At 57.2% G+C, this 10667-nt stretch overlaps 1 protein-coding gene across 2 annotated transcripts; it reads right to left on the bottom strand.

The window, feature by feature from the left end:
• Nucleotides 1-380: 380 nt before the first annotated feature.
• On the bottom strand, nt 381-9581 carry SFTPB (surfactant protein B). Of its 2 annotated transcripts, XM_054475385.2 has the most exons (11): nt 9479-9581; nt 9041-9168; nt 8476-8547; nt 8053-8178; nt 7188-7376; nt 6871-6960; nt 5243-5426; nt 4925-5070; nt 3614-3694; nt 3040-3121; nt 568-1278 (listed from the first exon to the last, which is right to left on the bottom strand). In XM_054475385.2, the coding sequence occupies exons 1-10, from the start codon at nt 9579-9581 to the stop codon at nt 3059-3061; spliced, it is 1182 nt and encodes a 393-aa protein (XP_054331360.1). In that variant the 3' UTR covers nt 568-1278; nt 3040-3058. The 2 variants fall into 2 exon arrangements, with proteins under 2 accessions (XP_054331361.1, XP_054331360.1); XM_054475386.1 differs by lacking the exons at nt 568-1278; nt 3040-3121; nt 3614-3694 and adding an exon at nt 381-455 and having other exon boundaries at nt 9479-9545.
• Nucleotides 9582-10667: the final 1086 nt, after the last annotated feature.

Below are 10667 nucleotides of genomic sequence, written 5' to 3'. Positions count from 1 at the left end.
GAGGGAGAGGAGCTGTGGATGTCTGCTTCTCTGCCAAGGGAGAGAGTGAGGTAGGCCTGGGCCCGCTGACTTCAGGGTGAGGCCACAGCTACTGCAGCGCTTTTTATTTATTTATTTACTGAGATGGAGTCTTGCTCTGTCACCCAGGCTGGAGTGCAGTGGTGTGATCTCGGCTCACTGCAATCTCCGCCTCCTGGGCTGCAGTGATTCTCCTGCGCTCAAGCGATTCTCCTGCCTCAGCCTTCTGAGTAGTTGGGATAACAGGCATACGCCACCACACCTGGCTAATTTTTTGTATTTTTAGTAGAAACAGGGTTTCACCATGTTGGCGAGGCTGGTCTCGAACTCTTGACCTCAAGTGATCCTCCTGCCTTGGCCTCCTAAGGTGCTGGGATTACAGGTGTGAGCCACCATGTCCGGCCATACTGCAGCACTTTAAAAGACGGTGTCTTTTTCTTTCTCATACAAGAGAATAGGACTTTATTAGCATTGGTGCAGGCATTGTATTACACAGGAATGGGTCCCTGGCTTGCACAACCCCAGCTGGGCTTTCAGCAGATAAATCACAGCAGAAATAGAATCACCCTAGGACTTTCAATCAAAAGCTGGAAGTCCACCTTACAGAAAGACAAAAAGAAACCCCTTTTTGTATCTTAACAAAGCGACAGCTCTCAAGCAGCAGAACATCTCGAGAAAGAAAGCTTGCCTGGTCGCCATCCCATCATGCCAGAGCGTGCAGTGTCCACCCTCCACCACGCTGGGGAGTTGCTGACTTTTTGAAAAAGCTTAACAATTTCTGATGTCTATCTTTTAGAGTTCTGTATGTTCCCATTTTTTATTCTTCTGAATTTTGAATTGCAAATAGCTGTAAAAGCCAATCTTTGAGTGCATGGGGGTGGGTGTGAGGCGGGGCTCAGCTTCTACCCCCTGTCCTGTGGAGCAGTGGCTGGTTTCTCCTGAGCCCAGCCCTGGGAGGCTGTGGTAGGCGTGGAGGCTGCAGAGCTCCTCCAGACGCTGCCCTCGCTGTGCCTCACACCAGAGAGGATGGAAGTGGGCTCTGGCGTCAGACTGTGGTTGAGCTGAGACAGACAAGGCCAACACAGGGCTGGGGGCCTGTGGTCCACCAGTGGAAGTGACTCCCAAGGAAGGGTGGCGAGGAGGGCGGTGTGGGATCTGAGGCTTCTTTTCAGCGTGGCAGCTGGCGAGGGCCAGGGAGCAGGGGGAAGAGCCTGGTCACCATGGTCCCGGATGCCGTCTCACTTGGCTTTTGCTTTGCAGCTGAGGAGGATGAGGGCCAGAGAGGGACTGTGTGTATGTCCTGCCTGGGGACCCACAGCCAGGTGATAGCAGATTTGGGTTTGAAGCCCAGGCCTCCCACGCCAACCCACTGGTCTTGCTGTTTCAGCAGGGAAGGCCGGGAGCCCTGGGAGCTGGGGAAAGGCGACTGCCCGGGTCCTGGGTGACTCCCCACCCCCAGGTCCCCAGCTGTCATCAGTGGGGCAAGGACACATTAAACTGGTCCCTGTGGGTCAGGTCTGAGTGGGGGAGGACCTCCCCTCCCCACTGCCTCCCACAGGGGCTTGTGATTCAGGGTTTCAGGAACAGGGCTGGCTTCCCTGCGTTAGACGGAAGAAGTGGACTTGGCTGTGAGCTCCAGGAGGGCAGGGCTCAGCCATAGCCCTTACCCTAGGATGTGGCCTGGCCACAGGCACTCACTACATTTTTTTTTTTTTTGAGACAGAGTCTTGCTCTGTCGCCCAGGCTGGAGTGCGGTGGCGCAATCTTGGCTTGCTGCAATCTCCGCCTCCCAGGTTCAAGCAGTTCTCCTCCTCAGCCTCCCAAGTAGCTGGGATTACAGGTGTGTGCCACCATATCCAGCTAATTTTTTATTTTAGTTTTTTAGTAGATACGGGGTTTCGTCATGTTGGTAAGGCTGGTCTTGAACCCCTGACCTCAAGTGATCCACTTGCCTCGGTCTCCCAAAGTGCCAGGATTACAGGTGTGAGCCACTGCGCCCGGCAAAGAAATACCTTTTTTTTTTTTTTTTTTCCTGAGACGGAGTTGTGCTCTGTCGCCTAGGCTAGAGTGCAGTGGTGCAATCTTAGCACACTGCACCCTCGACCTCCCAGGTTCAAGTGATTCTCCTGCCTAAGTGTCCTGAGTAGGTGGGATTACAGGTGCCCGCAACCATGCTCAGCTAATTTTTAAAAATATTTTTAGTAGAGACGGGGTTTCGCTATGTTGGCCAGGCTAGTCTCGAACTCGTGACCTCAGGTGATCTGCCTGCCTCGGCCTCCCAAAGTGCTGGGATTACAGGCGTGAGCCACCGTGCCTGGCCTTACATTTTTTAAAATGAGGGAACAAATGAATAAATGACCACCATGTTAGGGGCTGGCTCTGAACAGAATTGTAAAGTGGGCCAAGCTTGCTCTCAAGGTCACCTTAAACCCACGGTTGCTGTGTCCTGCCCTCTCAGGGTCATTTCCCAGCCCCCAGGCACCTGTTCACAGAGGCTGCATCTGGCCTCGCCTCCACCCCTCCATCCTAAGGTGCTCTACTGACTTAGAACAAGACAGTCAGGGAAAGAATGTGTCTCAGGAGGGTGGAGTCAGATGATCGCGGCCTTCCTGGCATCTGAGGGGACACAGCTTCGGGTAGCAAAGTGTGATTTCCCCTGAGCCCCAGGAAAGCTTGGTCTTGGTCAGAATACATTGAACCCTGAGGGCCAGAGAGTCCCTGGGGCAAGGTCTGAGGGGGATACCTGGGACTGGGCGGGGGTGGGGGTGGGGGGTGGGGAGCTGGGGGTTGGGCACTCGGTGACTGGGGTTCTGGGCAGGGCAGTGCTCGGAGTCCGGAAAGGGCGTTTTCCTGATGGCCGGCCAGAAGCCTTCAGGAGCCTCCAGCTGTGCGGTGAGAGGGAGGATGGAGCAGCCGGCAGGAGTGGCCGCCTCTTCCTGCTTGGGGAGCAGAAGGGCCTCCCATGCCCTGATGATCAGGACCTGCCCCCTTCCCTCCCCGCAACTGGGGTCCTGGACTCACCTGGATGGCTGAGTTCTCATCAAAGGTCGGGGCTGTGGATACACTGGAGAGGGCTGGACATGGTCCCACACACCCCGAGGGCCTGTCACAGGGACAGCACCAGGGCTGAGGCCTGGGCCCCCTCAGCTCCCCACACCCAGCTCTTCCGGGAAAGAACAGCACTCACTCCACCTCCTGCCTAGCTGGTGCTCCCAGTGTGACTCCGTAGACCCCTCGGGCCACTCCCTGAGCCACAGGCCTTAGGGTTTAGAGCCTGAGGAGGTGAGATTTTCACTCCAGAACACCCACTTTGTACCCCACCCCACCAGCACACACTGGCCAGGGAACACAACCCCATCCCATAATGGACATCCAGCCCCACTCCTCAGGCCGTCCCTCCCTTCCCATCCCCCCTTTCCATGCTCTCATGATTTTTTACATGGAAACAGTGAGGGGTGCCTCCCAGTCCCTGGCCCGTGCACCTGGGACCACCTTGGACCCAGGGGAGTGAGGCCTCTGAGGATCACGGGCCCAAAGGGTGGGGGCTCTGGGAGCCGAGGGAAGTCCTAGGACCAACTGGGAGGGGTGGGTGTACCTGGCAGGTGGTGTGGGCATCCCAGCCCCTGGACACCAGGGTCAGCAGCTGGGGCGTGTGCTGCTCCACAAATTGCTTGCACTGAGGAAGGAGACACATAGCTGTGGAGGGGACCCAGGCCCTTTGCAGGACTCTCCTGTCGTGTGGTCCTGGCCTCTCCACTTCTCTGGATCACTCTAGCGCTCCCTCCTGACTCCTCCATCAGCCCTCATGGAACAGCTTTGGCTGCAGTTAAAACCCTTAACAAACCGGAGCCAGCTGAAATGGAGGACTTCCATCAGAAAAGCAGGCGATGCTGGAGATGGAGGACTCAGGCAGAGGGGTGGAATCTCAGCCACCACCCTCCCCTCCCTCCACCTCCATTTCAGTTCTAGAAGGAACCTTAACGTTCATCTGGTCCTTGAGACCAGATGTGATGGGCAGTGGGGAGGCTTGGGAGTTGCTGAGCAGGGAGCACAGTGTGGACAGCTGCCTCCTGGGAAGAGCATCAGCTGACTTTCCTCAGGACAGGATCTCGCTTTAAGAAGGGAATTTCCTGTCCGGGTGCAGTGGCTCACGCTTGTAATCCCAGCACTTTGGGAGGCCAAGGTGGGCAGATCGCTTCAGGTCAGGAGTTCGAGACCAGCCTGACCAATATGGTGAAACCTTGTCTTTACTAAAAATACAAAAATTAGCCGGGCCTGGTAGCACATGCCTGTAATCCCAGCTACTCAAGAAGCTGAGGCAGGAGAATCTCCTGAACCCGGAGGCAGAGGTTGCAGTGAGCCAAGATTGCGCCATTGCACTCCAGCCTGGGCAACAAGAGCAAAACTCCGTCTCAAAAAAAAAAGAAGGGGATTTCCTGTCATTGACTGAGCATTGGCAAGGGCCCTAGGACCTTCAAGCCCAGCCCTCTCCTTTTGCCGATGGGTTTGTCCTGAGTGAGTCACACCTTGAGGAGTGCGGGGGCAGTAATGGGATCAGGACCCTGGAGGGAAGGCTAGTCCCTTTCCTGGCTTGAACTGGCCCTGACATTACTCATCTCCTGGTAGATAACCAGGCCTCTGAAGCCTTGCCTGGTGCTCACTCAGCCCGTGAAGGGGGCCTGCTGGTCCTCTGGAGCCCACAGCCCTTTGTCCAGAGGCGACTCCTAACCCTTAGCAGGCTCTGCCCTAACTTACAGTCCCACCATTGTCTGCCCCACATCCTGTCTGCCTGTCTGTGCTCCATTTTGGCCCATCCTAGGTGTCTCTGGCTGCAAAGCCTTTCCTGGGCTCAGCCTTCTGCCTTGAACAGGCCCTGACCACGAGTCCCCATGTGCCCAACCCATACCTTTTCCCTGTCCAGCCAGGAGCCAACACAGGCCTGGAGCATTGCCTGTGGTATGGCCTGCTCGCTGCTGTTCCCGGCCTGGGTGGTCACGGACATGCAGAGGCGGCACTCAGAGTCTCGCGGCAGCCATTCTCCTGTCGGCGACCCCGGAGATGCAAGCGTTAGGGGGAAAGCAGGCAAGGCCACCCTGCAGAGGTGTTTGCTTTCTGTCCTCCTTGGTGCATTGCAGCGGGACCAGAGAGGGAGAGGGTCATGCAGGGGCAGGGTAGGGGGAGGAAGAGAGCAGGCATTGGGCTAAGGAGGGGGCAGTGGGCTCACTTGGGCCAGCGCTGTCATCCATGGAGCACCGGAGGACGAGGCGGCAGACCAGCTGGGGCAGCATGCGGCCCAGCAGCGTGTCGAGCAGGATGACGGAGTAGCGCTCAGCCAGGCACTGACAGATGCCGCCCGCCACCAGAGGTACCACGTGGCACACCTGGGCCACTGCTACAGCTAGCGCACCCTGGGGCAGGGGCGGAGAGAGGCCAGCATGGGACCTTCACTCGGCAAGCCTCCACTCTCCGCCCAGCACCCAGCTGGGCACTTCCTACACATTCCCTCATTCTCTTCTAGAAGGGAGGGCAAGGCTATTCACAAATAAGGACACTGGGGATCAGAGAGTCCAGGGGATGCAGGGGACTCACACAGGGTCACTGAGTATAGGAGCCAGCTTCAGACCTACGTCTGGCCCCAAAGGCTCTGGCCCACAGTTAGTGACTCTCAGACTGACATGCTGGACCTTACCTTCCCCCAGTGCTTGGGATTCAGCTGCTTGCCTGACTCTCCTCTCCTGTACTTCACACAGGCATCTTGAACTCAACATGGCCAGGAGGGAGCTCTCTGTTTTTTTGCTCAAACCTGTTTTCTTCTTTAGTCTCCCCATCTCAGCTGCTGGCATTACAGAGGGCTGGTTGCTCTGGCCAGTGTGTAAAAGTCACTTTGGAGTCCTCCCTGGTCCTCATGCTCCAGGCCCATCTATGCCCAATAGCAGTGGGCCCACCTCCCAAATGCATCCCCAGGCCAGCCCTCAGCTCCGTCCCTGTCCCACTGCCTCTCACTGCAATCTCTGCAGTGATCTTTCCTTCTTTCTTTTTTTTTTGAGACGGAGTCTTGCTCTGTCACCCAGGCTGGAGTACAGTGGCATGATCTCGGCTCACTGCAACCTCCGCCTCCTGGGTTCAAGTGATTCTCCTGCCTCAGCCTCCCGAGTAGCTGGGACTACAGGCACCTGTCACATCTGGCTAATTTTTGTATTCTTAGTAGAGACGGGGTTTTGCCATGTTGCCCAAGCTGTTCTTGAATTCCTGGGCTCAAGTGAACCACCTGCCTCAGCAGGAACCTCACCTGCTGCCTTGTGCCCCCGGTGGCCCACGCAACCCTATCTGGGAAAGGCTGAGGGGGCAGGGCCTTTCCTCATTTGGGCCCCAATTTGGGCAGGGTAGCCCTGGGCTGGCGGGGCCACTGGACAACAGCCACTGCAGGTCTGGAAGACTCCAAGTTAGACTCAGGCAGGGATGGAGAATCTATCTGTGGAAATTCCCCTCTTGAAAGATCAAAGCAACCTTTCTACAGAGACCTCTGGGGATCCTTCTCCATCAGATGGTGAGCTGCTGGAGGACAAAGCTGCGTCTTGTCCGTTTTTGTACTTTGGCTCCTGGCGTGGCACCTCTGTACAGTGGGGGCTTAATGTTTGTTGCATGAACTGTAGGCCTGGCACCTACCAGGCCTGAGCCTGAGCCCCAGGGCCCCCCTGGGTGGGGGCAATGCACAAGTGGCTCTCTCCCCTCCTAACTTCTGGAAGCCAGCTGGGTCCTGACGAGGGTGTGAGTTGGGAGAGAGGTGGGAGCTGCAGGGGAGCTACAGGTGTGTGTGTGCTCCTGGGCTCTGTGAGGACCTGGATGCCTCACCTTGGGAATCATGGCTTGAATCCGCTTGATCAGAGCCCTGCAGAGCCAGCAATAGGGGAGAGGAATGGGGAATTGCTGCTCGGAGAGGTCCTGGGGAAAGAATCAGGTGGAGGCCAGGCTGGATGCTGGGAGAAGAGTCCTCCAGGCTCTCCTCCCCTCGCTCTTCCTCCCTTTCTCTCCCTCCTCCCTTAGGCCCTGCCTGGAGCTTCCTATCACCTTCCCGGCTCTGCCTCTCCCAAGGCCCAGTGCCCATGGGCTTCGGAGGCGGCTCTAGCCCTCTGGATCTCCACTTAACTGGCTGTGGGGGCCTCCCTCACCTGTGTGTGAGGCCCAGGCCTCTCCTGGAGGGCCCCGGGCAGCACAGGGAGGACGAGCTTGTCCAGCAGAGGGTCTGGCAGAGGGTCCCGCAGAGGTTTGGGCAGGGGGTCTGACATCCGTGGCTCCTGCTCTGGCTCTGGCTGCCGGGATTTGCACAGGCCCAGGTGCATACAGATGCCCTTTGAGTCCTGGGGCACAGCACAGGGTGGGAGTGTTAGGGTCTGGGAGGGAAGCCCACCCCTATTCAGGCTGGCCCAAGGGCTCAGGGACCACTGGAATGGGAGGAAGCAGGCCTAGTGGGGGTGCTGTGGTTTAGAACTCTATGTGGGGGGACAAAAGGCAAAGATAGGGCTGTGTGGGGACTTTAGGGCAGGTGGCCGGGATTGTGTGAGCATGGGCATATATATGAGAATGAATAAGTGTGTAAGCATGTGTGTGAGAGTGAGGGTGTAAGGGTGTGTGAGCGTACGGGCCCACCGTGTGCACCTGAACCTGGGGGCCCGTGGTCGGGTGCATGGCTGAAGGGCACATAGTTTCCTGGGCCCTTTGTGGACAGGGTGTGTGTGTGTGTGGCCAGCTGGGGTGCTGTGTGTGTGCTGTGTGTGTGTGTGTGTGTCTGGCCGGCTGGGGTACTGTGTGTGTATGTGTCTGGCTGGGGTGCTGTGTGTGTGTGTGTCTGGCTGGCTGGGGTGCTGTGTGTGTGTGTGTGTCTGGCCGGCTGGGGTACTGTGTGTGTATGTGTCTGGCTGGGGTGCTGTGTGTGTGTGTGTCTGGCTGGCTGGGGTGCTGTGTGCGTGACTCCCCATGGGTGGGCACAGGGGTCTGCGTGAGGAGGCAGGCAGGAGGTGAGCTTGCAGCCCTCACAATCTGGTTCTGGAAGTAGTCGATGACCAGGGGGAAGTAGTCGTCGAGCACTTGGTTGCACTGGGGCATGAGCAGCTTCAAGGGGAGGACGTTGCATTCCTGCTCCAGGAACTTCCTCATCGTGTCCTGGGAGGCCAGAGGGAGCCGTCAGCTGGGCCTCTCTGAGGTCTACCCCATCCAAGTCCCTGGACACAAGGCCCCACCAGGGCAGACCGACCCCTAATCCCCCAGGGAAGACTATCTCTGGCTGTGCTGTTGAGCTCAGGGCCAGGACCTGCTCCCAGCCAGGAGGAGCTGGGACTTCCCAGGCACCCAGGCCTCCTCCTCAGCCTGGAAATGGCCCCTTTAGGGGGCTCAGCTCTTCCCTGCTCTGTCCCTCATCTCTTGGGCCCCAACCTTCATCCAGGATCTGGGCCTCATTACCTGGAAAATGGCCTCCTTGGCCCTCTTGTTAAGGATGTGGACGATGTCCTCACACTCTTGGCATAGGTCATCCTGGGGAGGGAGGGGCCCCAAGATGGAGGACACATGAGTGGGGGGCAGGCTCCCAGCTCCAATGGGGAGGTTCTCTCAGGAAGAGGCCAACAGAGCACTCCAAGGCACAAGCAGCTGTCTACCAGTCCCATCTCATCCATATCATTTTATCCCTCCCATCCCATCCATCTCTTCTATTCATCCATCCCAATCCATCCGTCTTTATTCTGTGTCATCCCATCCCATCCCATCCATCTTTATTCTATGTCATCCTATCCTATCCCTTCCCCTCCCATCCATCCCATCCCATCCCATTCATCCGACTCCATCTATTCTATGTCATCGTATCCCATCGCATCCATCCCATTCCATTTCATCCTATCTCATTTCATCTCATCCCATTTCATCTCATCCATCCCCTATGGGGGCTCCACTCTCCTCTTGCCCATCCAGAGCCCACCCAGCACCCTTCATTTCAGACCCCCAGTTGCCATGCATCCTTGGTGGTACTCACGGCTCCCACATGTCCCCAGACTTCCTGTAGGCAATGCCCTAGGGCTCTGCACTGCAATGCTTGCTCCAGGCTTTGGCACCAGAACTCAGGGCCCTGGGCACAGGCCAAGGATGAGGTGGTCCAGGCAGCTGTGGTTCGGGGCCAGAGCAACCTTAATCAGGATCCAGGCTACACACCTGGCATCATGATTTCACCCAACCTCTAGATCCAATTTTTCTGGGAGTGTGAGGCCATTAAACATGTGGATGTCAGACAGCTCTGGGTTCCACCTGCTCCTGGACCCACCAGCTGTGTGACCTTGGATAAGCTCTGAACCCTCTCTGAGCTCCAGCTCCCTTGTCTTTAAAATGAGGACAGCCTTGGGATAATGCCTAGCACAAAGCAGTGCTCAGTGAGTGGTGGAGCTGCCTAAGAGAGGGGAGGCTGGGGGAGACTCACCAGTGCCTGGGCCACAGAGCGTGGGCAGCAGCAGCAGCAGCCACTGCAGCAGGTGTGACTCAGCCATGGCACCTCTGCAGCCTGGGTACCCTGCTTGGGGCATGGCCCCTTATAGCTGGGCGGGGCATGGGGGCTCTGTAGGAGTGGCAGCGACCTCAGTGTTTGTCTTTGCTCTGGAGAGCCCTTCAGGTGCTTGATCCCACTTTTTCCCAGCAGGAACACTCCTGCCCGCCTTACCACCTGTCCTGTCTGATGGCCTATTCCTGCTTCCTTTGCCCCCTGCCCAGACTCCCATGTTCCTGGACTTGTGGCTTCCTCCAACCAGGGACTCTCAAGCCTCCATACCTGGTCCCACCTCTCCAGGCCGTGGGAGAGAGGCTGAGGAGGGTGAGGGGCATCTGGTTGGGGGCAGCCTGGGTGTTCCCCTCCCATCCCCTCCCTGGGCCTCCCAGGCCCCCTCTACTCTTGAGCAATGCTCTTGAGAGCTTCCTGCCTGGCTCTTAATCCAGGGCAAGCCCTGGAAGGGCAGACCCAGGACACTCTCACCTCCTCCTTACCTTTTCCCCTGGAAAAATCTTCTGGTTCTATGGACACATGGTTGGCATTAGTCAGAAGAGCATTTACACGAAACGGAAAACAAAATACCCTGAGTCAGAGACAAGATTTCTGTGGCCCTGGAGTGGCTCCCAGACAGCCCTATACAGGAGGTGCTGCCCATGGCCCCTGGGGACCCCTCCAGGTTAGGGGCTGGGGCATAGCTGCGAGGGTTCAGCAGAAAGAAACTGTCCTCTGCAGCTGCAGGGGCTCTCAGGCAGGGCCCCCACTGGCAGAGCACACTGGAGAAAAAGCTCACAGGCTGAGGGAGACAGAGGATATCTCGAGTGGAAGAAGAGAGCATTAGCACATTGCCACCACCCCGGCCATTGTGATCAATTTATCTGATCTCTGCAGGAGCCCTCTCCCTAGTGGAGGCTCACAGGCCTCTATACTCGGGAAGCACTACAGTGCTCTTGTGGGTCGACAGGGCAGGAATTAGTACCATGATGAAAAGAGATGGGGCTGGGCGTGGTGGCTCACTCCTATAATCCTGGCACTTTGGAAGGCTGAGGAGGGAGGATCCTTTGAGCCCAGGAATTTGAGACCAGCCTGGCCAATATAGTAAGACTCCATCACTACAAAAAAATTAAAC

This window comes from Pongo pygmaeus, chromosome 12 (genome assembly GCF_028885625.2).
Source record: "Pongo pygmaeus isolate AG05252 chromosome 12, NHGRI_mPonPyg2-v2.0_pri, whole genome shotgun sequence".
NCBI classification, from domain to species: Eukaryota; Metazoa; Chordata; class Mammalia; order Primates; family Hominidae; genus Pongo; species Pongo pygmaeus.
Note: the sequence above shows the minus strand (reverse complement) of the source record. Positions and strands in the feature narration are given on the sequence as shown.

Excerpts from the sequence above, each read along its gene's own strand:
- SFTPB (XM_054475385.2), bottom strand. The coding sequence starts at position 9,581 with ATGCCCCAAGCAGGGTACCCAGGCTGCAGAGGTGCCATGGCTGAGTCA. Across the intron at positions 9,169-9,478 it reads GCTCTGTGGCCCAGGCACTG|CTGCCTGGACCACCTCATCC; the intron begins GTGAGTCTCCCC and ends CCCGAACCACAG. Across the intron at positions 3,695-4,924 it reads CCTGGCTGGACAGGGAAAAG|TGCAAGCAATTTGTGGAGCA; the intron begins GTATGGGTTGGG and ends CTCCTTCCTCAG.